Here is a 26,767-nt window from a genome sequence, read left to right on the forward strand (position 1 = left end):
AGCATGGTCATGAATACTGTACTTTTTCAGACATTGGAACAGTGCTAAAAGTTGTCAGCATATCAAAGGAGAAGTGGAACATGGAAGAGGTGGTACTGGAGGAGCTGCAGATATTCAAGGTAAGACTGTGCACAGTTCTGGGAGTAAAGATGGTAGCAGTGAGCAGTCTTTGATATAGGATACCATCCGTTTTTCTGACAAATCTTTGTGATTGACTCTTTACTTGCAACTTCTGCAATAGAAGAGCACCTAACAACTGGATTCATCCTCCCTTGCAAAAACCACTGAATTTGGGGGCTTCCGCTGTTTCCATTCCTTCTCTAAGCATATAGCCAGACGAATCGCTATGGTAGATGAAGCCTGAGGTCGAATTTTCACTTTTTACATTTTACTTTTTCAATTCTCCTCAACTCAATTTGAGAAAAGTGGAAGAGTATGTAAATTATATGTCCTTACTTTTCCATTGGGAAATTGAATGAAAGATTGCCATGGCTGTACATCTTTTTGAATGCCAAACCCCCCTCCTTCACCCCATTATTCAGATCTGCTGAAGGTCTGGCTTCTAACAATAAATTTGTATTGTGTTTGTAGATCCTCAGTGCAATTGAGGAATTATGAAAATAATATTAGACATACATTTACATTTCATAAAACTACCTTTTATAACATTTTTGTTGAGACAGTTTATTAAAATGGACAATTTCCAAGGAAATATCAATTGCCTCAAAAAGGACTAAAGTCCTCCACTGTGAAGGGCACAGATTAACCAGCATGATGAGTTTTATACAGGGCCCTGTTTACATTGTGATGGCAGTAATAAACAAGGAATTCCCACAAACAGCACCTGCTATATGGTATAAACCAAAACCAAAATCTTAGGTAGTTCCTAAGGAAGAATCCAGTGTCAAATCTGAGTGTTAATCCAAAGCCCCTCAAAAAGTCAGTGGTGTTAATAGTCAAGAGAAATTATTTAGATGTCACTGCTAAAAGTAAACAATGTACTAGTTTTCTTAATTTATAACAAAACACTAGTAGATAGAACTTTCTCTCTGTAAAATTTTTCTTTAATCTCTTGTTAAATTTTTGACATCTATGGTTTGTTGATCAGTAAATGTTGGCTGGTGAAACACTCCATCACTTGTAGTTTGGTAGCATTTGTGTCCATGTTTCTGATTTTACATTGTATTCATAAAGCTGTATTTTTTTTTTTTAAGATTTATTTATTTGCGCATTCAGAACTGGGGTACAGACCAGAGGCTCAGGGGTGGTGAGAGGCTTCACCAGACACAGAGCAGGGAGCAGAACAGGCAGATCGACAAAGCACACTGCTGAGGGGAGCAGCGGGCGGGTCAGGAGAGGTCTGCCACGCCATGTGGTCACCTCCGGGGCAGGCGGGAATCGAACTCATGCGGAAGTGGCTTTGGTTTCTCAGTGCTGTGCTTTAACCCGCTGCGCCACCAGGGAGGGCCCAAAGCTGTATTTTTTTACAGATAAAAATGACTATAGCTCATATCATCAAATCATGTGCATAAGTATCTTGTAGTGTTCCATAAAGAAATGGTCACCCTCAAGGAGCATTAGAACATTTCAGAACTCAGCTACTTGAATAACTTTGTGAACTACCTATTTGAGTAAGAGCAGAAAGAAGTAATAAATAATTATGGAGATGTTCTTGTCAACACTACTTTGAATTATATGGAAGCAGTTAAGATAAGCAGATTTAGAAGAAGAAGAAACCTGTGGGTAGCTGGGAAAGATTTTCAAGAAAGTATTTCCTTATATATTTAAGTGGTATTTCTTTAAGAAGAGGCTTAACTATTTTGATCATCTCTATTTGTGTGGAATTACTACATATAGGAAAGAAATAGCTAATATTAAGATTCTTTTCTCACCTATATATAGGGCCTTGATGTTTACTTCCATGATCTTTAGAGCTGATAAAGCACATAGTGGCCAATAGAAAAGACAGTTAATGATTATCTTTATTAATGTTTAACTTCTTTTTTCAGCATTCATCAATCATCTTAAACATGGAGTTGTCTCTAAAGCAGGTACTTTGATTTTTATTCCCCTGAAATTGTACTACCTTATTAGTTATTTTATATATGTGTGACTCTGGGGGAAAAGGCGCATGCTTCACTCACCCTCCACCCAAACCCCTGTGTGGTGTCCTGTCCTCTTCCTTTCCCTCCCCCTCCTGCCTGTCTTCTGCCCTCTATTCCCTCTGGCAATAAGACCGAAGGACATTTTAGAGTTAGAATTATTTTGTAAAGCAGGTACTTTCTATTTTTGTGCAAAATGAACCACAAAAATTATAGATTGCTTGAATCAGAATCTATTGAAATAAAAGTCATAAGTAATAAAAAACTCTAGATTATTATCTCTTTTATATATACATATATATATGTATTTTTAATAACTGACTAGAGGCCATTTTTACCCTTGCCTTAGGAATGAAGCCATTTTTTATTAATTGAATGATATATCCTCCCTTTCCCTTCCTCTTGAACATTGAGCTCACATTTCCTAGTCTCATGAGTATGACTTTTTGTCAAGGCCATGAGAAAGTCATGCGGCATGCCAGCCCTAATCATTAATAATGTTTTTTAACCAGGGCATCTAGGAATTGCACTATAGACTGTGGTGGCAAAAAGCCCAACATTTAACTATAACCTACCACTTAGTCACTGTCTCCCAGAGTCTACTTCCTTATGTACAACTAGAAAAGTAATATACTCCTATTAAATTAGCTGTTGCATATAAAATTCCAGAGAGAAAGCAGATATATTTTAGGTTTGAAGTAAATGGTAGCTAATAACAATAATAATACTTACTATGATTTCACAATTCTGGAAATGATATTTCTTATCCCGGTGATTCAAGTTTAAATTACCATTTTTATAGGTACCCCTAAGATTTATGAAAGTCATGTGATGAAGGACATGTTCGACATTCTGGTTTGGCAAAAGTTGTCCTCATTTTCTAGGCGCAGTATCACACAGGGATTAATAGGAGAGCTATCCACATAGGTTTATTCCTCAGATCATTCCCATTAATTTGTTCACTCCATTTAATATTTACTTGATTTACTCTGTCCTTAGACGATACTGAAATGAATGAGTAATACAGCCTTTAGCGCCCAGAAGTTCATGGTGGAGCTGGGAGACTAAGAAGCATGCTAGCTATACAGAGCAACAGTGGAAACATTTACTGGGGAGACAGCAGAGAGGAAGTAGCCTAAAAGAAAACCAATGCAAAGAGGGAGGATAGCTAAGAGAAGAGACAAGTAACCTGAGCTAGGAAGGATATTGCAGTTAGCCGGATACATAAAAAAGGGTTTGGGTGCTGGGGTAAGGAAGCTTATGCCATGTACAAAGAGAGAACATTTAAAAAGGTGTGAGAGTGAGAGACCTTAGCATATTCTAATAATGTTATATATAGCTAGAGCAAAGGGCACATGTGTGCTCTGCAGGACTGAGGTTAGAAACAAGTCTGCGGAAGTAAGACAGCAAGACTGAGCACATCTTTATTTGTTGTCCTGAGAACTTTAACAGTTTCACCTAAGGGCAGTGAAAACCACTAAGAGTTTTGAGCAGCAGGGTAACCTAACCTTTTTTTTCAAGCCCAGTCTGACATGGCAGCGCAGTGAAAGATTGAGTCCTGGGGTAGAGTTGAGGCTGCAGAAGAAACACACTGAAGCCAGGGTTATTTACAAGTAATCTTGGGGGAAAATGATAAGAATTAAAACTAAAGCAGTGGCAGTGGAGAGGAAGAAGAGGAAGTAATTGGGAGAGCTCTTTATAGAAAGAAAGCAAAATATTGGTGATGTGTTAACATGAGAGGAAAAAGCTGCAAAGACAACTCCCTGCTTTGTCTTGGCAACTGGCATAGATAGGGTAGATATAGTGGAATCTGTCCACACTTATATTGTTTGTAAGATAGTCTTTGAACAATCAGAAGTGTAAAAGAATTAGACTAGAATAGAGGGAAACCCAACATTTAATGCAAAGGAAGGTATCATCAAAGAAGACAGAAATCTTAAGCAGAAATAAGGAGGAAGAACAGGAGAAAGTGAAGAGAATTGCCAGAACTATGTGATCCTTAGACTCAAACATTAAAAAGGATTTAAATAAAACAAATACTAAACTGTGTGCATTGCATTTAGTAACCAGACAGGCTTACTGTGGGTAGATGAGTTATAAGACACATTTCTATAGATTTATTTCTGATCTTTTTTCTCTCCATTTAAAGACCGGCATGTTCCATTAGAGAGGACCATGAGTCTTTGAAGACACTATGGTTATTCAGTTGTATTGTTCCTCTGCCTTTCTCCCCCACTCACTGCAAGGCACACTCAGATGAGTGCATATAATGATTGAAACATCATTTTCAGGACTTATCTTCAAAATGCAATTTTTTAAATTAGATATTTCAGTATCTGCATTCATTTGTGATATGGAATTCCTTAAATCTCAATATTTCTTCACAGTGATACACATTCTTACAGTTCCATTTACAACCAATTTTCTTTCATAGATCATTTCTTAAGCAGCAAGTGAAATGGTTAGTTCAAACCACAGGAAAGTTTGTAAATCTCTTTCCAGCCATCTCATGTGAAAAGCCATGGCATGAGAAGCCCATAAGTGATGATGGAGCACCTGTGCTTGATATCATCTACCAATATGTGTCTTCAATGTTTGGGAAAGAATTTGACATCTTAATTCCTCAATCTAGCAGCTGGCTTTTTGACCTTCTTAAATTACCGCCAAGGTTACTGTGACTCTTTAGAATATCATCCATTTCATTATCAACATAGTCAAACCACATCCTGCCATGGGTAAAAGTGTTTGACTTACCTTACTCTTCTTGGTTATGTGTCTCTAAAGTGTTTACAGTGGGCTGAACACTACATTAGAGTGATTTAGAACTGTGATATGGTTTGCAAAAAAGGGAAGTTCTTAAGACTAGCTTGAAAGATGCCTCTAATTCATTTGTTTTGCTTGATTTGCAGCAACAATTGTATATTGGTTCCCAAGATGGATTGGCTCAGCTCTCCTTGCACAGATGCGACACTTATGGGAAAGCTTGTGCAGACTGTTGTCTCGCCAGAGACCCCTACTGTGCCTGGGATGGACATGCATGCTCTCGATATGCACCTACTTCAAAAAGGTAAGAGGGGCACCAAGTGAAAATGAAGCCTTATTTTCTATATTGCCAATACTTTACACAAACAACTTGTTTTATATCTTTTTTTTTAAAGATATTTATTTATTTATTCGTACAGAACTGGAGTACAGGCCATAGATATGGAGGGTGATAGGATTCACCAGAGACAGAGTGGGGAGCAGAACAGGCAGATGGACGAAGTACACTGCTGAGGGGAGCAGCGGGCGGGTCAGGAGAGGTCTGCCACGCCATGTGGTCACCTCCGGGGCAGGTGGGGGTTGAACTCATGCGGAAGTGGCTTTAGCTTCTCAGTGCTGTGCTTTAACCTGCTGCGCTACCAGGGAGGGCCTTGTTTTATATCTTAGAAAAAAAATATATAGAAAATGTGATCTGTAATAAGAATATTAAAATAAAATATTGTTTAGCATATTTCCCTCTAGTTCCATCCATATTGTGTGGAAACAGCAAGTTTTTTTTCTTAGGTCAAATTTTTTTTCTTTTTTTTAGGTCAAAATATATTACATTGTGCATATAAGCCACGTCTGTTGTTGGGCACTTAGGTTTCCATAAAACGATTGGTATGAATAGTGCTGACATGACATAGGAGTGTGTACATGTGTGTGTGTGTACATGTCGAGCTATATCTCCTTTCGATTTAGGGTTTTGCCTTGTCCTGGTAGATACCTAGTATGGAATTGCCGGCTAAGTGAAGTAAGTCAGAAGGAGAAAGACAAATACTGAATGACTTTTTTTCTAATGTGGGCTATAAAGAACTAAAACAAAGAAATCAATAAAACTAAATCAAAACAAACCCTAAGAACTCTGACTGTAGAAGTCCCAGAAGGGAAGGGTGGAGAATAGGGAGCAAAGGAGAGATGAGCCCAGTGACTATGGTAGAAGATTATGGGTGTTTTGGTGTTAGGTGTGGTGGGGTAACATGCATCTGAATAGGTATGAATTATACCTGTAATCATAAACAGTGTTACATCAATAAAATGAACAGTTAATGAAAAAAAAAAGTTGTTCTATAGTTTTGCATAAAACTGCATTTTGAAGGAAGATAAAATAGGATGTTGAATATTGGAAATATTGAAATTTTAAAAATTCTGTTAAATTGTTAAAAATGTGCTTTTCTTTATTACTTTACCCTTCTACATTCTTCTTTCTCTATGTTATTTCTAAATATATATACACCTGTGCTTACTTTTGCAAAAATTGTATAAAGATGCATAATTGTGGTTATGTAGATTATAGGTAGTCTGTGGTGACTCAGTATAATTTTACTTTTCCTGTAATAATTTCACTTGGTAAAATATTGCTACTTAGATATATTTACACATCAAATAGTTAGCCTGCTATTTGTAGTTCAATGCTTTGCATGCTCTTAAAAATAATGCTATTTTGAACAAAAAAATTCCAGCTAGGAATTAATTCTGCCCCCATCTGGGTAAAAGTACCACTCTGCTTCAGTTTCATAACAAAATTACTAGACACAACCTGAATATTCATCAAGACACCTGAGGCTGGCTCAATATATTATGATTTAATTTGTTAAAATGTGGTGCTTTATAGTAATAATTCCTTCTAATGTATTTACCAAACTATTTTTTTCTCTAGGTAAAATTCTAGCCAGTTATATGTAGCACTTTTAATTTAAATCTTTAGGGCTTTTCTAACAAGGATAACTGGTGAATATGTTACGCTACTACTATAATTTTCCTTTCTGAGATTTTATTTCTTTATCAAATTATCAAATTACAGATTTAGTATACACACACACATATTCAGATTAACTACTATAATTTTCCTTTCTGAAATTTTATTTCTTTATCAAATTATCAAACTACAGATTGACTATATAGTATAATAAAAAAACTTCACTTAAATTAGAACATATTTTATATTCCCTGAAATCTATGAATCATGGGTGAGGAGACACTGCTTTTACAAATTGAAAATAAAAAGTCCCCAACATTTTGGTTTAGTTTTGGGCCAAAAATATACTCATCAGAGTGAATTGTTAGGGAATACTGTTCTAGAAGCTAAAAAGCAGGAATGCTCATTAATTGGTAACGAACCTTCAGTTTGATTAATTGACCCTGTTCTTTAAGAAGCCAAGATTTAGAAACATTCTTGACCTAATGTACATTATACTGTCATAATTTTTCTGGTATCCCCAAGACTATCTCTGATCTTACAGACATGCCACAGTGATGCTTCGCCCTGTGTAACACAATGTCCGTGTGAACCAAGAAATATGTAGGCTGATGAATCCTGTACAGGGCTGGCACCTAGTTAGTGTTGTCCTTAAGGGGCACTCAGGATACTACGGCAGGTTTACCGTAACATCTGTGATCTCCGATGTGGCAACTGAAAATATAGTCTCTTTGAGTGTAATATTTGTTTGGCTTATTTTGGCAGTTTTTTTTTTTTCTTTTTTATACAAAGTTGCTATTTTTTCTTAAAAAAATGTGAAAATGAACAAAGCCATTATATTATTATCTTTATCACTGCTATCAGAAAAGCAATGTGACTATGTATCCACAGATAAGAATAATATCCAGCCATTCCTGCTATATAAAGCTGTTTTATTTTCTTTAGTTCAACTGGCAGTATTTAATCTGTTGTTTAATCAAATATATGTAACAATAAATCTTCACATTGTATGGAACATATTTATGTACATTCCTGACCACTAACTAAGGTTCTTTCATATTTCCCAGTGACTAATTAAAAAAGAAGGTAGGGCATATTACCCACTTTTTAATGTATGGAAAACATGTGTTAAACTTGTATTCAATCTATTGTGCTGAATCTATCGTCCAAAGAGAAAAATAAAACTTTGGTAGGTAAATGAATTCAGATTATTTTATTCCTAAAACAGTATTTGTTCTCTCAGAACTCTACTAGTAATAGTATTTGAGTTAATATTAGCATGCTTAGAACATTGCCCTGAAGTAAACCTGGAAGACAACGTGCTTCTTCAGCGACAGTTACCATAGTAGATGAGGAGCTTGTGACTTCCTGTGGTTGTGCATGAAGTTCTAAACAGTTCAACCCCTTTTTCATAGGCGAGCTAGACGTCAAGATGTGAAGTATGGTGATCCAATCACCCAGTGCTGGGACATAGAAGACAGTAAGTATAGGTTTCATATGCTTTTCTTCCGTTTAAGACTTTTAGTCTAATCTTTGTTTCTTTTTATTATCTAACTTAAAACATCTATTATGTAGGAAGAACTCATTTTGTGTAATGCTGATATTCTGGAATGGCAAGAGGAAATTTTATAACTCAAATCTGACTATATACCTCCTAAGTGAATAATCCTTTGTTATATCATTATTTGTTTCACATGTCTTTTAAAATTCCTGTACTTACTCATTCCAACTTTTTATATCCTTGTAAAGTTTGAAAACTACTATTAGACATAAAACAAGATAAAGTCCAAAACATATGGACACTTATTATAAACCTGAAGAGACCCTCCCAGAAAAGTCCGATCAAAGTATAGGTCTTTGTTAGAACGATGTTGGAGGTAGCCTATGCATTATTTGTTTTCATTTATCAGCTCGTGCATTCATTTAGGCAATAAATATTTACTACATGAATTCCGTGTGCATATAATTATCTGGGTATTTTTTTGAGACAAAGAAATTCTTTCAAGATCTTATGATTCTTTGGGGAGATGTTATAAAATATAGTGATATGGGCGTTTGACTAATAGAGAGTCCACCAGAGACTTTATTATTCAGAGAAAACATCACAGAATGGGAAATATTAGATGACTAAGTCTGAGGGCCAGAGTATAGACCTGAGACAGGTCTGTTGATTGAGTTTGATAATGGAGACAATCAATGATGTATTTATTCTAGAACTTCATAACTTCCCCAAAGTTCTACCTTCAAGATAGAAAATATATGCATATGTGCATGAACACACACACCTGGAGGGAGGAAAGAGTGGCGTTCCTTTCATCATATTGTTAGTAACTACCCCAGCATTGAAAAATGACCAAACTTTATAGACAATAACTAGTGGACCAGAAGTGCTTTCTTTTTCTGTTTCTTTTTTTTTAAGATTTACTCATTTATGCATACAGAACTGGGGTGCAGGCCAGAGGTGTAGGGGTGGTGAGAGGATTCACCAGAGTCAGAGTGGGGAGCAGAACTGGCAGATTGACTGAAGTACACTGCTGAGGGGAGTAGCAGGCAGGTCAGGGGAGGTCTTCTACACTATTTGGTCACCTCTGGGGTGGGGATCGAACACATGCTGAAGTGGCTTTAGCTTTTTAGTGCTGTGCTTTAACCTGCTGTGCCATCAGGGAGGGCCCAGAAGTGCTTTCTTAATTAAAAAAAAAACACACAATTATTTATAATTCATTTTTCATTCTTCTGGGGGAAAAAAGCTCTTGTCCTGAGTAGTATGCTTGACTTCTCATTCTAATGTGCAGGTGACATATTGTCATGTCATGTTTTAATAGCATTATTTCCTGGGTGTGCTGTACAGTATTTTCACATGTCTATGTAAGATGTACCAGGTACTGGTATAGGTATTGAGTATACACTGATAAGCAAAAGAGAAGACGATCTGTACTTCCATAAAACTACATTCAAGGGTGGTTAGGTGAGCAAGAAGACAATATATAGAAAAACAAGTAAGACATATGCTATGTCTGATAAAAAGTTATAAAGAAAGTGATACAAAGCACAGTCTCCACCAACAGCAGTCAAAATTATTATTTCCATGTCACTATATCCCATTCCTGTTATAACCCACTGCACACCATCTTTTCTAATCAATAGCATCAATCTACCGTATCCACATTGTTCAAAGTCACCAGCAATTTCCTCATTGTGAAATCCAATGGCGAGTTTTCAGTTTGTATTTTTTTTAATCTCTAACACACTTCTTGAAACTTTCTTCTCTTTTATGCAGTGATCTTCTTTATGACATGAAAACTGATTGCTTATTATTTATTTATTTAAAAACATTTGTGAAATGTTTTTAAACCATTGATTGCTTGAATCAACCATAGTGGGGTATTTTTACATGAAGAAACTCAGCAGGGACTATGAATCCAGGCTTTTTGCTTTCAGAGATGGTGTCTGTCCTTTGTTGGACTGCCGCCTCCTTCTGATTTCCCTTTTACCTTACAGGCTGCTCCTTTGGCGTGTTCTCAACTTTCCTTTTCAGCCACCATTTAAATGTATATTCATTGCCTGCTTACTCCCTAGTACCATCAGTTCTAGTACTAGCAGATGCATTTTGATCCCCAAATTCATAGCCCAGTTCCAAATTCTCTTGTATGTGCCAGACCTGTATTCTTGTATGCTTACTCAAGTACCCTTCTTACACACCTAAAAACTGAGAATCTATCTGAGAAAGAATTCTTGTTGTTTCCTCCAAGAAGTACTTTGTACTATAGATATTCCCACATTAAAAAAAATAGCACCACCATTCACCCAGCTTTCTATTCTTCTCTTTCTTTTACATCCTATCTCTGAACTTCAGTGTGTTCTTGCCTCTGCGACCATAACTCCTACTTTTCATTACCTCAGCCACCAGGTGTCTAGTAGCCAAGGGCAGGTATTGCTGCTCCCATGCTTCTCTGCTTTTGTCTGTTTGTACCTCACTCGGTAGCCAGAGTAATCTTTCAAAAAAATGTCAGTCAAATCATGTCAAACTCAAAATCTTTAAATAACTTCTCAGGAAAAAAAACACAAAAAACAAAAAACAGCCTTTGTATGACCTCCAAGACACTATTTGGCCTGGTCCTTAATATGTTCCAGGAACCTCTCTTACAGCCTTAATACTTGGTTTGATCATTGGCTAACACTGTCTTAAAAGCACTGACCTGATTCCTTCCTCAAATATATTTGTATTGTTTCTTCTGTACTTGAAGATCTCAGCTCTTCCGATGTCCACATGACTATCTTCACCTCATTTTACACTAAGCTTAATATGTTAATTTCTCAGAGACACTTTTCCCAACCCTTTGATTTGAAATACCTTTTCTTCTTGCCCCACCTGTATTCCTTAATTTGCTTTATTTCTATTTTCAGTGCATGACGATATGAGATCAAAATACACTGTTCTTTTTTTTTTAAGATTTATTTATGCATACAGAACTGAGGTGCAGGCCAGAAGTGCAAGGTTGGTGAGAGGATTCACAGAGACAGAGTGGGGAGCAGAACAGGCAGACTGATGAAGTACACTGCTGAGGGGAGCAGTGGAAAGGTCATGAGAGGTCTGCTGCCACCTCTGGATCTGGGATTGGACTGGCATTGAAGTGCTGCACTAGTTTACAGTGCACCACCAGCAGGCCCCAAATACACTATTCTTTACTTATTCATTCACTTGGTTGTCTTGTCTGTTGCTAGAAAAAGATTCCTGAGGGCAATGAATTTGCCTGTCACATTTGCCAGTGTATCCTCAGCCGAGACAATGCCAGTGTGGCTGCATGCAGGGGTGTTTGTGTAATGCATGGGGGAAGGGAAGGTCATTCTGAAAGGTATGAGTTGTGCTCTCAGAAGAAAATCAAATTGTACAAAGTAGGGGAAGTAGCAATGCTTAAAATCAGAAAGACCTCACATAGGTTGGGTTAGATTTGTTATGGTCCCTTGTTATTCTGTGGAGTACATGTAGGCGGGAAAAAAACACTATTTCTAAGAAAAGTCAGTTTTTTAAATAAAATCAGCTGACATCTGTGTAGATTGCTGATTGGATTAAGAAAATCCAGAGAGGAAATCAATGATAGGAATCAAAGTAGAGACTGAAGGTATTTAGACACTAAGCAGTTTATAATCTTAAGGAAGAGAAATATGAACAATAGTTGGTAGTAAAGAAGAAAACAGGAAAATCCCTTATACTCCACCATAAAACTGTATTGCAGTTTACTTGGTAATCAAGTCTTGAATGATTGGCTCAAATAGATGATTTCTTTCTTTCATTCTTTGTTCGTTCCTTTGCTATATGCTGTGATACTACATAATTATTAATGGATTAAAATCAATAATGCATGCATATGTGTTGTGGTTAACAGTGTTGGATGCATCTAATCTTATTTCAGTGATATGTTATTTATGTATTACAAAGAAACATGCTAGGTATGTCACTATGAAAAATATTGTGGTTACAATCTCAAAGATTTAGATATCTTCAAAATTATTTTACATATAATGAGTAGATATTTATATAGCTATTTTAAAACATTATTGTAGATAGCTTCTGCACCTTTGAAATTAATAGTGATTCGATAGTAATATGTATGCATACATGTATACATGTGTATTTTTTAGATTTAAGATTAGGAGATTTAAAACTAAAGTATGAAACCAACATTTTTGTCAGAACCAATTAATTAATTTTCAGGCAAATTGATGTAGTGATGACTTGCCTCATAGGATCACCATATTTTACTGATTTGAAAAAGGATTTCAGATCATTAGTTCACTATTTCATTTTTCAGATGATTTCATTAATTTAACTTTTACTAACTGACCGATTCTTTCATTCACTTAGTGTAATTATGATCTCTTGGATACTTGCCCATGTCTTAAGGGCTGAGCACTCCCTGCATCTTCACTGTTTTTTCTTAAGCTCTTTGCTCAAGAAAACGATTACTATAAAATAATGCATATCTTTCCCATTAGTGGCAGTAGTGATCTTTTTGTTCATTAGGAATTTTTAACTATGACAACCATAGATGCACCCTTTTGAATTGACTGAGGTAGCGTATACATCACAGTTTTCAAATGGAATTTTGAAGATTGCATTAATTCATAATGGTATCAGAATGTTTAACTTGATCATTGCTGGTAAAATACACATAAGTTCAAAAGACATTTCTTGCAAAGAAGCCTAACTCTTAGATGTTTGTGCATTTGTGCCCATAATTTTGTGCACTTAGGTTTAGGATGCATTTAGGTCCCTTAAGCTATAGTCTTTGGTTTATGCCTGAAAGCTAAGTAGGCCCCTGTGCAAAATTGAGACATCTGAATATACGATGAAAAAGTACATGTTGGGCTAAGCTGAGCAGCCGTCATTTTTTATTTGATCAAATGTTAGCTACAGATCTTAGATCACACATGGGATACAGCCTTGGCTACTCAGGATGGAATATATTTCAGATGGTGCAGTTGATTTACGAGAATAAGGTGTCTGAGACACTGCTCCTTTCGCATCTCATTAACTATCTTACAGCAAATGTATGTGGGCTGAAATATTCATCTTTGAACAAGAGAGAATATTTTTGCTGTATGATGCAGATAAAGTCCAGATTTTGAGCATTAGCACATTTAACTTATTGTCATTAGAAAACTTCAAGTATAAACCATTGTACTGTTAGGACATGTTGATTCTCAACGATGCACACGTGAAACATATAATGTTGTTGTACAGTTTTATTTCAATAAAAAAGTTCATAAAATGTATTATTGTTATATGGTCAGCTGTGTGAATCAATTCATAATAAAATTTCTCTCTGAAGGCTTTCATACAATTTACAAATTTGGTTATAGTTTTATACAAATTAAAAGGTTTTAAATGAACCTTTGAAAATGAAAATATTGTAAAATTCTAAAGGTTTATTGAATTAAACTCAGAGACAGAGACTAAATGTTTAGATTTAGATCTGGTAAATTCTTTAAAAAAATCAGTTTCAAACAGTTAACATATTGATGAAAGATTATAGGTAGCAAGGCATGGATAGAGTTTTAAAAATCAATCTATTAGATAATATTTGACTCTTAGGTAACAATATTTTAACATGAATTTCCTTTCTTTTTAATAATGTGTATGAATCTTTCCCTCATGGCATCTGTTCTAAATCAGTCTATTTTCCTATTGCTTTTAACAGCAGGTCAAGGTTAATCTCCTATTCCATGTTTGCTTTCTAGGCATTAGTCATGAAACTGCTGATGAAAAGGTGATTTTTGGCATTGAATTTAATTCAACCTTTCTGGAATGTATACCTAAATCCCAACAAGCATCTATTAAATGGTACATCCAGCGGTTAGGTGATGAACATCGAGAAGAGGTAAGTTATAATCATCAAATAATACTTACCATGAGGGGACTAGTATAGAACTTAAACTTTGGTGTGAGATATGTCCATCTTTTAGTGCTATATGATCCTCTCATCAAGATTTGATGAAAAGGAAAATCGCAGTTTGGACTTGCTTACAACGAGGTAAAATTTAGCATTTGTTAATGTTGAATTTAATAGACTAATTTATTAAAAAAGATTACTAGTATAATACATGGAAATTCAAATTAAACTTTTTAAAAAATGTAATGATCATTCCCAAAATTTCATTTCTCACTAATTGTCTATATTTTCAGACAATTAACTTGATCAACGAGAATACATTAATTTTCCCCCCACAGTAGTTCAATAACTAAATTTTAACTCACATTGTGTTCAATATGGTCATAAAATGAAATATGGTGGGTGCATATAATAGAGACATCTATGCTTATATCATTTAGACTAGCTGAAATAATATCTGGACATAGGTCCCTTTCATTCTTCTATACTGAAATCAAACCAACAGGAAAAAGTTATATAGATTTATTATTCATCTTTTGACTTTTTTCTGTTTTTTTTTCTAACAAATATGTGTTATTTCAATATATTACAAAGATGTTGTGAGGAACATAGATTATATATGTGACTGAATTTAATGAATTCAAATAGCCTGAGAAATCCTATATTACTTTTAATTGGATATCATTAACTGACAGTTTTTTTTTTATTATTTTGTTTGTGGCTGAGAGAACCTTATGATATTTGGCCTAGTGTTCTAATTCTCAGTATGAAAATAAAGACATTGTCATGATTTGGAATAAACACAGGTCACAGAATTATATGTCTTAAGTTGAATCATGATTCTGCATCCTTTGGTAAAATCACTGAGCTCCTTGGCCCATAACTTTCTAATGTGAATAAAATAAATCCAAAAACTACTGTGAACATCAAATGAGAATTTGTGAATTTCTAGGCAAAGGATTACTAATGAGTAAAACACATACATACAGACAATTTCAAATACCCTCTCAGGGAGGTTGTGAAGAATAGAAAATAATGCTGATCACATGTTCAGCTTGACTGCTAAGAATTCATGAGCAGATTATATCTTCTCTTGCCACTCATAGAAAGAAGTGGCCCAAATGTTCTCCAAATACTAGCTTCCTTAATAGGTCTATAAGTATTTAAAATAATGCATGTAACCAGTCAAGCATCTGTATACATTAGTGGTTATCAATCTCAGGCAATTTTACAAAAAGTCTCCACATCTGTAGGTGAGCAGAGGGAGCCAGTGGTGGAATCAGGGACAAGCATCTTCCTGCATTGCCAGGTAGTGTCCAGCCTCAAAAGCCAGCACTTTGGACAATGAGAAGCTTTGGAATATAAGAGTATAACTTCATTCTAAGAAATGGATTTGAAGATGTATCCCACTGATACATTAAGAAATTGATACTCTGATCTGTTCCTATTAGATTTACAAAAATACACTTTTCTATCAAAATGTTGATCCTTTCATATTTAATACAAAAGTAAAGAAAAAGAAATGTTAAATATCTCCAGCTGATTCTTCAAAATTGCTGATATCCATAAATTCTAAGATCATGGCATATCTGTAATTATTATTAATAATTATGTTGAGAGTCCCAGCTTTACCAGTGTATATTGAAGTAGTATTTAATTTCAAAATTAATTAATAAAAGATTTACTTTTTATCCAAGAACTATTAGAATAATGGTATCTGCCTTCTTTTATTCTGCACATTTGATTTTATTGCATTGCAATATTTTACTTTTAAATGTTTCAACAATATTTTATAATTTTATAGTTAATGCATTTGATAATTTACTTTCAGCCAAAGTGTATTTTTTAGTAATACATTTTTCCTCCTGGAAAATTTCATCTTTTAAAAATCAAGATATCCTGCTCAAAGCCTTCTCCCATTGTTAGGTACATTTGCCTATTTACATCATGTTCACATCCCTCCTGTTCCTGAAATGTTATGCATTACTTTAATACAGCTTGTAGCAGTAAATTATAGACTTATAATGGTGGCACATCGTGTGAATGTCAATGGAGCAAAACTTGTATACTTGTATATTTGTTGAATTTTACTTGAGTATCTCAGCTCTAATATTTCAATACTGCTTCCTGAGCTGAGGAAAGGGGCAAAATCCAAACTACACTTGAAGCATTTTTCTCGGCAGGATACCCTTGCTCCCTACCAAGAAGGTCGCAGTTTGGATTTTTTAATTCTTACAAAAAAAAAAAACAAAACAAACAAAAAAAAAAACACCCTGAGGGAGGAACCAGGATCTTCTGTGGCACAAAGGCTGTCACCAGGTTTTTCAGGTTGTTCTCTGTCAGAGGGAGAACTTTTCCTTACTGAGCTCTTTCACAGTCGGGTGCCATTGGGAAGGTCATGAGTCAGCTATCTGCTGAGTTTCTTATAAAGCTGGTCTTGAAATTGATGATATTTATGCTGTAACTAGCAAGTTAATCTGCAGTTCCCAAGCGTCTGCTGAACTTTTGAGATCTGAATGAATAAAAAAAAAGTAAATACCTTATGTTGAGAGTGTTAGTATTTTGACCTGGAGATATGAATTTTAGGTTTTTTAAAAAATATCTTCAAATAGTTGCCTTTTTTCTATTTGTTGGTCTTTGCTTTATTCTTTCATTATAAAAAAAAATTGAAATGTTTTTAAAAAGATAGCATCTGGAAAGAACTTTGAAAACGCTAAATATTGCGAATACAAATAACTGCTTTGACATCCATTCCAATTTTGTTTCCCACTAACCTCTACAGTGTGACATGCTCCTGGGTCATAAATTGTAATGGCATGTTTTTCTTGTCCGCAGTCATCGCTGTCCTAATCCCAAAGTCATTTGTGGATATCCCATGCTTTTGACAGAGATTTATATATTTTCTTTTTACAAATGTAACTTACTTTCCTATACCTAAAATTCTCTGTAGTGTTCTCTTAGGACAAATTCTGAGAAATAAAATAAGTGAGTTAAAGTCTTCCATTATGTTATACCTTTTATAACAAGTGTATACCCATCAGCATCACCTAGTATTACATTTTCTGAACTCTGGGGGCAAAATTATATAATTTAAGAAACCCATTACCAGTTTGATGTGGCAAAATACCATATTGTGCTATTATTTCTCTTTTAATATTAATGGATGTGAACTTACCTCCTTGTTACATGACTGTTGGTTTCAATTGCGTTGCTGAACTGTTTTACCTGCCATTTGCTTAGTTTACATGGATGAATTCACTTAAGACTGAATTTTATAAGCCCTTCATATATTATAGATATTAACAATTTAGTTGTATGTATGAGAAGCTTTTCGCTTTACAGCTCTAATTTTTTTGTGTGTTCCTCACATACAAAAGTTTTCTTATGTACACAAATCTGTTGATAAGCTGAATTTCTTATTTATTATGCTTATAAAAACTTTTACTAGTGAATCTGCAAATACTTATCTTTCTCATTATTTTATGATTTATTTTTAAATTGCATTCTACATTTTACATTTACATTCAACGATAGTAATTTAGGAGTGATTGATATATGAATTGATTTTATTCTTTTAAATAATGAGGTAGTTCTCTTGGCTCTTTTAAATACTATTTTTAATAAGCTTCCGTGTTTATTGAAGAAAAGGCCTCATCACTTCCAAGACATGTGCAATGCTTTAGCTATGAAGGAACTGACAGGTGAATTATCTGCAAAGGCATTACCATTAGGCTGCTATTACCAGAGAATGAAGCCCATGACCTCTACCTGCTGCTCAGTATCTAAATGTCCTTTGTCCCTTCTCTGCTACTCTTCTCATTTTAAATGAATTGCCCCTCACTGTAGATCCACATTTAATAATGCCAAGTATATTGTCCTTGCTCCCATTAGGAAAATGGATAGGAGATCCCAGTTCAAGCATGGTTTTGATTTGTAGGGCTGAGCAGTTTTTCCTTATCGCCTCTAGAGAGGAGAAAATTCCATGAGTTTAAATCAGTGGCCAGAGATTACATTATCTCTTTGTAGAGGAGCTGAATTTTCTAAATTGACTGTACTGACATTTTACTGCTGAGATACAGTCTGCATAATGCATCCTATGCATCCTACACGGAATGAAATCGTTAGAAAATGAAAAGGTAAAGCAGCAAATGTTTATCAACCATTTAATTTCTAGGCCACTGATTTCTGTCTCTAGATAGCAAAGATCTTATGAAACTTTATCAGTTCAAATGTATTTTATTGGAGTTACCATCTTATTAAAGGCCTATCTTTGAAATTTTGACAGGAAAAAAAAATCACTTAATGGTCTAATAGACATTAGATAAGTCCTGAAAGGCTCATTTTATTCTCTAGGGCAAAAAAACAAATAAGGTATCCAGAAAAAAAATAATTATGCTAAAATAAAAAAAAATATTAACAGGCAGCTATAAATCAGAGGCATTCTTCATGGAAGGGTGAGGGAGAACGATCAAAACAGAGGAGGGAAGAGCACAAAGGACTATGTTGATGGTGCATGAGTGACTTGGTGGTGGAATTCAACAGGGACTACCCCTGAGAGGAGAAAGCAAACATTGCACAAAAAGTAAGAATGATGTAATACAGACTTAACATTAAAAAAAAAGATTAATATAAAGGAAAGAAAAATTAAGCGTTCTGTGAGAGGCAAGGTGGAGAGGGACATCCCAGGTGTTTATGAAAGTCCAAATTCTGTGAGGACAGAAAAGAGAAGGAAACCAGACAGTCAAATAATGCTAATCGGATACAAAAAGAGTAAAACAAAAATAACAGTAAAGTACTGCATACTATGTGTGAAATCAAAGTCTTAATACCTTTCTGCCAGGAGATTAAAGAGAAAAATAAAAAGTCATGAGTCAGAGCCATGACAATCGCTAAAAGCCACATTAAAGGCAGTTTAAACATTAGTGTGAATACCAGTTAGGGAAAAGAAATCTAGAGATGCTGACTTTGATTGTCATACTAATAACCACAGACCATTTTCTATTAAGGGGCTGCAAAGACAGGATAGTTTAGTGTACCTCTCCAGCAGCACAGCCGTCATCTGTAATGTTTCTAATAGTGCTTCACACTTTAACCTTCAAAGAGCTTTACTTTTAACGCCCCCAGTACACCATATGCTTTGTCCCAACTTGATAGATGACAGAACAATGGGGAAGATAAATGAGATATCACAGGAAGCAGAGCCTAGGTGATGGAGACAGTATGTTGTGGTTTTAAAATATATTCAATTTTTTGAAATAATTGTTGCAATGAAATTACTTAAAGGCAAATGTGTGTGTGTGTGTGTATGTATATATATATATATATATACATACACACACACACACATATGGTATGTTAAATTTGAGACTGATATTACTGCTTTAGATTGGCTCTTCGGAATCCTTCCAATTCAAAGTCACATTTACTTTAGTCATGAGGCTTCTGTGGTGACTGAGTTTAAGTGAGCTTCAAGGTTAGTTTGTATCACAATAGCATTTTAAAATGGCCAGTAGAGAAAAGTGCAATAGAAACAAACAAACAAACAAACACTATGCACCCCAATCACCAAATCAGCAAAATAAGGGAAACAAACAAAACCCTGATGGTGTAGCACAAACGCAAGACTGGAGACCATTCAGGCTCATTAACCAAGGATCTGCGCTGTGACCTGCCTGTGGCCTCAAGTGGTACCCCGCCAGCTGCACTTCTCTGGCACAGAGGGTGGTTGGCCATATACTTGTTAGTTAACTGGGCTGGTAGCCAGAGATGTTTCTTTTCCTTTTCTCATATTTCCAGAATTGAAGGGATTTTTCCTACATATTTTTCGCATAAAGATGCAGAGTGTAGTCCACCCACTGTGAATAAATTTAATTTAGCCGTCTTTCTGCCTCCTTGATTTCCATCAACTAAAAGTCTACAATACAGGGGCAGATGTGTAAACTGGGAAATCTTCCAGACTTCTTTGTTGTTGTTGTTATTCTACTTAATGCTGAACCACTCAACAATACTCCACATTAAACAGGGCTCTTTTGTTAGTAAACATGCCTCTAGTTTTATTGAAGATAAGTTCGCTATTCATGGCAAACTGTGATCCAGGCATACTTAAATGTTTGAGTAGTCTTTCGGTATTATTACTTCAAAGGGTAAAGCACCATCATGTTTTGGGGGATATTCTTTTCGTTCATGAGCTTTCTCACACTTGAAATCACATTACTATGTTACAGTATACTGTGGTATGGCAAATATTTCCACAAATGACAGTCTAAGGTATCATATGTACACATAGTATCAAAATTCAATCCATAGTAAAAGGGAGAAATTTAGCTTTAAATGTTGCTAACCTTCCAACCGCGGTCTTACTCAGTTACAGCTCCAACATCCAGAAGGCTGTATCTGTGCCTTTTCCTCCTGCTTTTTAACAAGTCACCACTTACAGCTTCCATATGCTATTCAGATCATTTCATTGGTGATATGTAGAAAACAGCATGTTTCGTTTGGGGGTCATTGTTCTACTCTGCATTACAGGTAATAGCATACACTAAAGCTCCTTTTTGCACAATAACTGTCAATGTCACATTTTAGCTCTGAAATTCAGGTACCAACTGGTTTCCTTCAAAAACCAATTAGTATCTGAAATCTCTGTAAAAAAAAGGTCAGTTGGTAATTTCCACTTTTGTCTTCATTAATGTTCTCGGTTTCTCACCCCTGTCTGTAGAGCTGTTTTCCAAGGGCTCAGTTCAATTAATGAATTCAAGTTCAATGTCCTGTTTGTGACATAATAAGATGCAAACATGCATCTTGGGGGCTATTCCTTCAATTGAATTTTTTTTCATCTTAGCCTATTAATGATGATATTATGCTTGATGACAGAGGGAAAAGGGGTACGTATCATTTAGATTCATCTAAGTAAAACTATGTTGCCTGTTTTCATTTGTTCATAGCCCTCTCTGTTTTTAATTTATTACCTACGTTTTTCCAATTCTGCAGTTGAAACCCGATGAAAGGATCATCAAAACAGAATATGGGCTACTGATTCGAAGCTTGCAGAAGAAGGACTCTGGGATGTATTACTGCAAAGCACAGGAGCACACTTTTATCCACACCATAGTGAAGTTGACTTTGAATGTCATTGAGAATGAACAGATGGAAAATAGCCAGAGGGCAGAGCACGAGGAGGGTCAGGTCAAGGATCTGTTGGTTGAGTCACGGTTGAGATACAAAGACTACATCCAAATCCTTAGCAGCCCAAACTTCAGCCTGGACCAGTACTGCGAACAGATGTGGCATAGGGAAAAGCGGAGACAGCGAAATAAGGGCGGCCCCAAGTGGAAGCACATGCAGGAAATGAAGAAGAAAAGAAACCGGAGACATCACAGAGACCTGGATGAGCTTCCTGGAGCAGTGGCCACGTAGTTTACTATTTAAGAAAAAGAGTTCTCTCTACCTGCAAAACACACTGTCTTCTGTTTTGTACATCTCTCATACTAACTCATAAGAGTTTTCCATGGAGTTCTGCTGAAGGCACAAGAACCATAATCCGATCGAGACTATCTATGGTGAATATGGCAGAACAAGAGCAAATGATTTGCTCATCTAAACTGGTTTTCCATGAACTAAACTTGCAAATACAAAAGTTATTCACCAATTAGGGGCTTACATTTATAAATACTTTATGTTCTAAGTGTTCAAATTTGTTACATCATATATTGAGTCAAGCAAGCATCATATTTGGTATGCTGAGATGGTGCTTAATTCCCTTGCATGGCTGCTAAGAATGGGGCTTACCATGCAGTTGTGCAATGTGCTCTTATGAAGAAATATTTCATTCCACTTTAGAACTAGACTGAGTGGAAAACACTAATTCAGAAAGTCTCACATTATCAGTAGAAGCGTTCCCAGTGAACTCTTAGTGCAAAGTTTAGGAATTCGGAGAGGTGCATTATTTCTTTCAGACCACAGGGGTGACATTTAGTGTAGGGCAGCATTGATTTACTGAAGGCTATAATGCTCCTCCCAGGATTTCTTTTGACTTGTCAAGGGAAACAGGTTCACAGAGAGAAGTTGGGCTCAGTCTGTGTTTTTAGAACATGTACTGAGCTTTACAGGGACAGAATGCTTAATAAATATTTTTATAAGAGATGGGGAAACATTTTAATAAAATCAGACAAACATCATGATGTATGCTGCATCTTAATGGGAAGGCGTGCAGATGGGATTTGTAAGAGACAGAAGGAAAGACAGCCATAAATTCTAGCTTTGGGGAAAACTCATATCCTCATAAAAAGGAAGAACAATCACAAATTAAAGTGGGTGAAATGTAATGTAGCTTTATTCACTAGGGTACAACTAGCTGCCAATTTGTAATCCATCTGTTTAAAAAAAGAATCTGGATTATAGCAAACTGCTAGCAAAAGTCTGAGGAAATGTACATTTCCTGAAGGTCTTGAGAAGAATGAATACAAATTTGTTTACACCCAATGAGATTTCAGTTTGTATTTCCTCTTTTTTCCTAAAACAAACAAAAAAATCATATGCTATAAGTTATTTCCATTCACTGCCCTTTTCTCTCAAATAATGGATTATTAGATTTTATTTGAATAAATAGGAAAAACATAAATAGATTTAGGTAGACACAGTGGTGGGGGTGGGGATATATATTTGTTAAATAACAGAACCAATGCAAACATTTTGACAACGGAAAGGGTTAAATTAACTCTTTGACATCTGTTCTTCACACGAACTTTTTGCATTTTTAAGATTATATGCTGTAATTCAAGTAGACTGTTATAGTAATTTAATAATAAATAAACTTACTGCATGTAAAAAAATATTAACATCAACATTTTCCATGTTTTATTAGCACTTTCAATATTTCCAGTCTGATTTTCTCCTCTGAGTATGTATGGTATGTTTCCTGCCTATTTAAGAAAGATTCACCTTTCCTTCTTATAAAACAAAACCCTTAGCCTCTTCTGTTTTGCCTTTTCACGCCCTTTTTAGTGTGAAATGAAAAATTAGTCACTTCCTCACATGGAAGGCCGCTTTTCAGAAAACTAAATAGCAGACTTTGCTCATTTCTCATGCATTCTACATGCCTTGAATGAAAAGCCCGTGAGAACCCATGTGATAAGAGGGTAACTTATTACAGAATGCACTGTCATATCTGCCATTAGCATCTACGTACAAAACATTCTATTATACTCACTTTACTTGCATTGCTTACCTATCTCAAAGTAGTCACAGAGATATATGAGCCTAAGAACTCTGTTCTGATGTGCTACTCATAAATGTTTGTAGATGTTTTACTATAAAAAAAAAACTTAAGGAAGGTAGGATAAAAAATATGAACCAAAACAAATCATTCTTTTAAAAGTCATGCATACGAATAATTGTACTGGGATAAGATTGTTAACTGAATATCACGACAGGTGTATTTGTAGTGTTGAAATATTCTAGGAAATTCCAGCAAACTCAATACAGATAAATGGAAGCATGTTTCACTTTTAAAGGATTTCCAAATATTTGTGGATCAGAGATTAATTACCAAATTATGGATGGCTTTGGGAAAATTAATTATGTTAGGATTTTCCTGTGAATAAATTTGTTCTATGTCAAAATATGAACATGCAAGCCATTTTTCAATTCTCTCTAACCTTAGTTATTCTGACAAAACTATTGAGAATCTATTTTACTTTGCATCTAATAATCTGACAGCTTTTGATCTAAAACTACTATGTTTACTTAAAATATACTTGAAACATTGGTAAAATAAAGTTTCATGATGAACAACATATGAGCAAAGATTTATTTGTATTTGTAAAAATAGAGGACATCTAAGCTACACTTAATTTTTAACCTGTTCATTGCCCACTATTTTAGAAGAACTGTGGGACTACATTCAATTTGATATACTGAAGGTTTTATCAATTTTTTTGAAATAATGAAGACTAAAATTACAGTTAATAGTTTCAGATGTTTGCTAAGAAATCAGATCTCCACAGAATAACTATCTAAGTTTATTCTTGGTTTCATACTTTCCTCCCATTTTGAATACATATGTTTTTGACTTGCACGTTCTCGCCTGCATTTCATTCCAGCTACTTAGGCTGCTAAATGGAATCCTGCCTGTCTACATTCATTTGCATTCAATTTATTGGGAATTTTAGGAGTTTGTTTGGAAATGGATAGTCTCAGTAATTAATTTATGTAAAAATCTTTCCCCCAAACAGCTAAAAAAATACTGCATTCAGATTATTGAATAAACATTTCTAAAAACCAACCAAATTACATAAGAGATCGCAAAATAGTCATGGAGAAATTTGTAAAACCATACCAGTAATAGAAATATTATAGTTCACACCAAATCTCATTAATTCTTTGACTAAGTAAATACTAATTTGTTATGTGCTGTCTATAAAATAGCTATACTCTCAAATGTTGCCTTTGGTCTATAGTTTGGTTCTTTTATATTACTAAGTTTTGTTCTTGCTAAATTATATAAACAAAAAAAAGTTTACAGTGGCCAGTGCCTGTTTTTCAACATTATTGAACTTAAATATTTTAAGGACAGTTTTATATCATCAGATGTGCACAAAATATTAAACTGAATGAAAGTATAATTTAAAAACATTTTGAACTTAAGTGTAAGATATATACATTTCATATATATCATAATTACAAAGAGATATATAAAAACTGAAATAACTCCCCTTTATAATGTCATGATTATCTTGGACAACATTTTGGAACAGATTAGCCTTATTGGGAATAGGTAGGTTATAGAAAAAAATATTTTGAATTTTTTTGCTGAAAGACATTTTTCTCACCATAAACGATCATAATATTTAAATGAGCTTACTTGTTAGGTTAAACAGTAAAGTGAAATTTCCCAGATCTTCACATTGGCAGTACCAAGTCAGTAATATGCTCATGACTTATACCTCTCATTTAAATATTTTGTAGTATAAAGTATTTATGTTAAGTTTGAGATAGATGATTTTGGGGGAAAGGGCAGAAATCTGTCAGTTAATCATGTAATTTAATTCTGGTACTGTAAGTGGTTAATAATCAATTTTAAGTTCATAGTTGCTGTTTTAAAAGAAATGTAGTCATGATCTAAAATAACTGAAAATTGTTAAATGTATATTTTGATTGTATTATAATAAAACACAGATATTAGTGTGCTATGGTTATAAACAGTTGGGTGTGTGCAAATTTTGTTACAGGCTGAAACAAGGTAACTGAATTTTAAATGGAGTTACAGTAAATACAAAAGAAAATATTTCCAGAAAAAATTTCAGTAAGCATATTTTGCTCTGAAAGACCATATCTCTACCCAATTAATACAATGACCTTGTATTTATTGCTTTATTGTTACTTACATTAGATTTTGGTAGGCTGAGATGAACATCACTGCCACAAGTCACCAGTTAAAGATTGCCCACTGCCATCTTATAAGTGAAATTTTTAAATACTCATGTTTAACTGTAGATATAATTTAATAAAGGAATAAGCTAAGGTTTCTGCTTTTGTAAACACACTTCTTGAATTTCTTTTAGAAAAAAATTATTTTTTTTTTACCAATTTGGTACACACAGGAAGGATATTTTATATTTAGCAATTGATAATTTTACAGTATCACCTAAAATTGGTCATGAAATAACTTATACTGATTATTATTCAGAGAAATGTCATATTTTCCCAATGCTCTGACAAACTTCAAACATGAGCATTTACAGTAATATATCTTTAAAAGAACAAATTAACACTATATATGACATGCTTATATTCTATATTATGTCCAAGCTGCTACTGTAAGTAAAATAATCAATTCATATTGAGGAAATTGCAGGTGTATCTATTTGATTATAGAAGGCAGGATTCTCAAGACAAGAAACAAGATTTTCACATTTAAGTTGAGAAACAAAAACATCTATAACTATACAACTTGTTATTCATTAACTTGACTTTATTTGTCCAGGAAACTTGCTCAGGAACTTGAAGCTACAAATAACTTTGTTTCAGAAACTCAAATATTGGGTTGCTGGTAAAGTCATGACATGTTTTTTTTTTTTACCTGAAATACATAGGAAAAGTATGTCATGGCTTTTCTAACAACACAACGCATACCCTTTGTGAATATATTAATACAAATACACTTCCTGGAGAGTGACTTAGCATATCCAATTAAGTTAAAAATGCATACTCCAAGACCAGCTTTTCACAATTAAGTGCAAATACCCTTGAGAAACTCCTCCACATGTGCAATAGTAGATATTTTCAGAAATATTTATTGTAGAACTAATTATAATAGAAGAAAGAGAACAATTGGCATGTTCAACAAAGGGAGAACAGATAAGTTGAACTATAGTTACTAAATGAACACAGAAGTTTAAAATCAAAAAACCTGCAACAGACAAATCTCAGCTGTAAAAGGAATACAATCAAGGAGTGACAGAATGCCAACAGAATTATAATGGGTGTATTAAGTTTAAAGAAGCAAATGATACCACTTATGGATACATGTGTTCAAATGAAAGTAGCAAACATAAAAA

The 26,767-nt window shown here is 34.6% G+C and overlaps 1 protein-coding gene across 1 annotated transcript in view; it reads left to right on the plus strand.

Annotated features, from left to right (window-relative positions):
- Positions 1-21,659, plus strand: part of SEMA3D (sema domain, immunoglobulin domain (Ig), short basic domain, secreted, (semaphorin) 3D) — a 174,159-nt gene extending 152,500 nt beyond the window's left edge. Inside the window, exons 13-18 of the mRNA XM_012721056.1 lie at positions 31-119; positions 2,010-2,051; positions 5,012-5,169; positions 8,238-8,302; positions 14,062-14,201; positions 21,201-21,659. Of these exons, the coding sequence (XP_012576510.1) occupies positions 31-119; positions 2,010-2,051; positions 5,012-5,169; positions 8,238-8,302; positions 14,062-14,201; positions 21,201-21,626 (920 nt within the window). The 3' untranslated portion in view covers positions 21,627-21,659. The remainder of the gene's footprint in view (positions 1-30; positions 120-2,009; positions 2,052-5,011; positions 5,170-8,237; positions 8,303-14,061; positions 14,202-21,200) is intronic.
- Positions 21,660-26,767: the final 5,108 nt, after the last annotated feature.

Source organism: Condylura cristata, unplaced genomic scaffold (genome assembly GCF_000260355.1).
Source record: "Condylura cristata isolate star-nosed mole 26May11 unplaced genomic scaffold, ConCri1.0 scaffold00005, whole genome shotgun sequence".
Classification (NCBI taxonomy): Eukaryota; Metazoa; Chordata; class Mammalia; order Eulipotyphla; family Talpidae; genus Condylura; species Condylura cristata.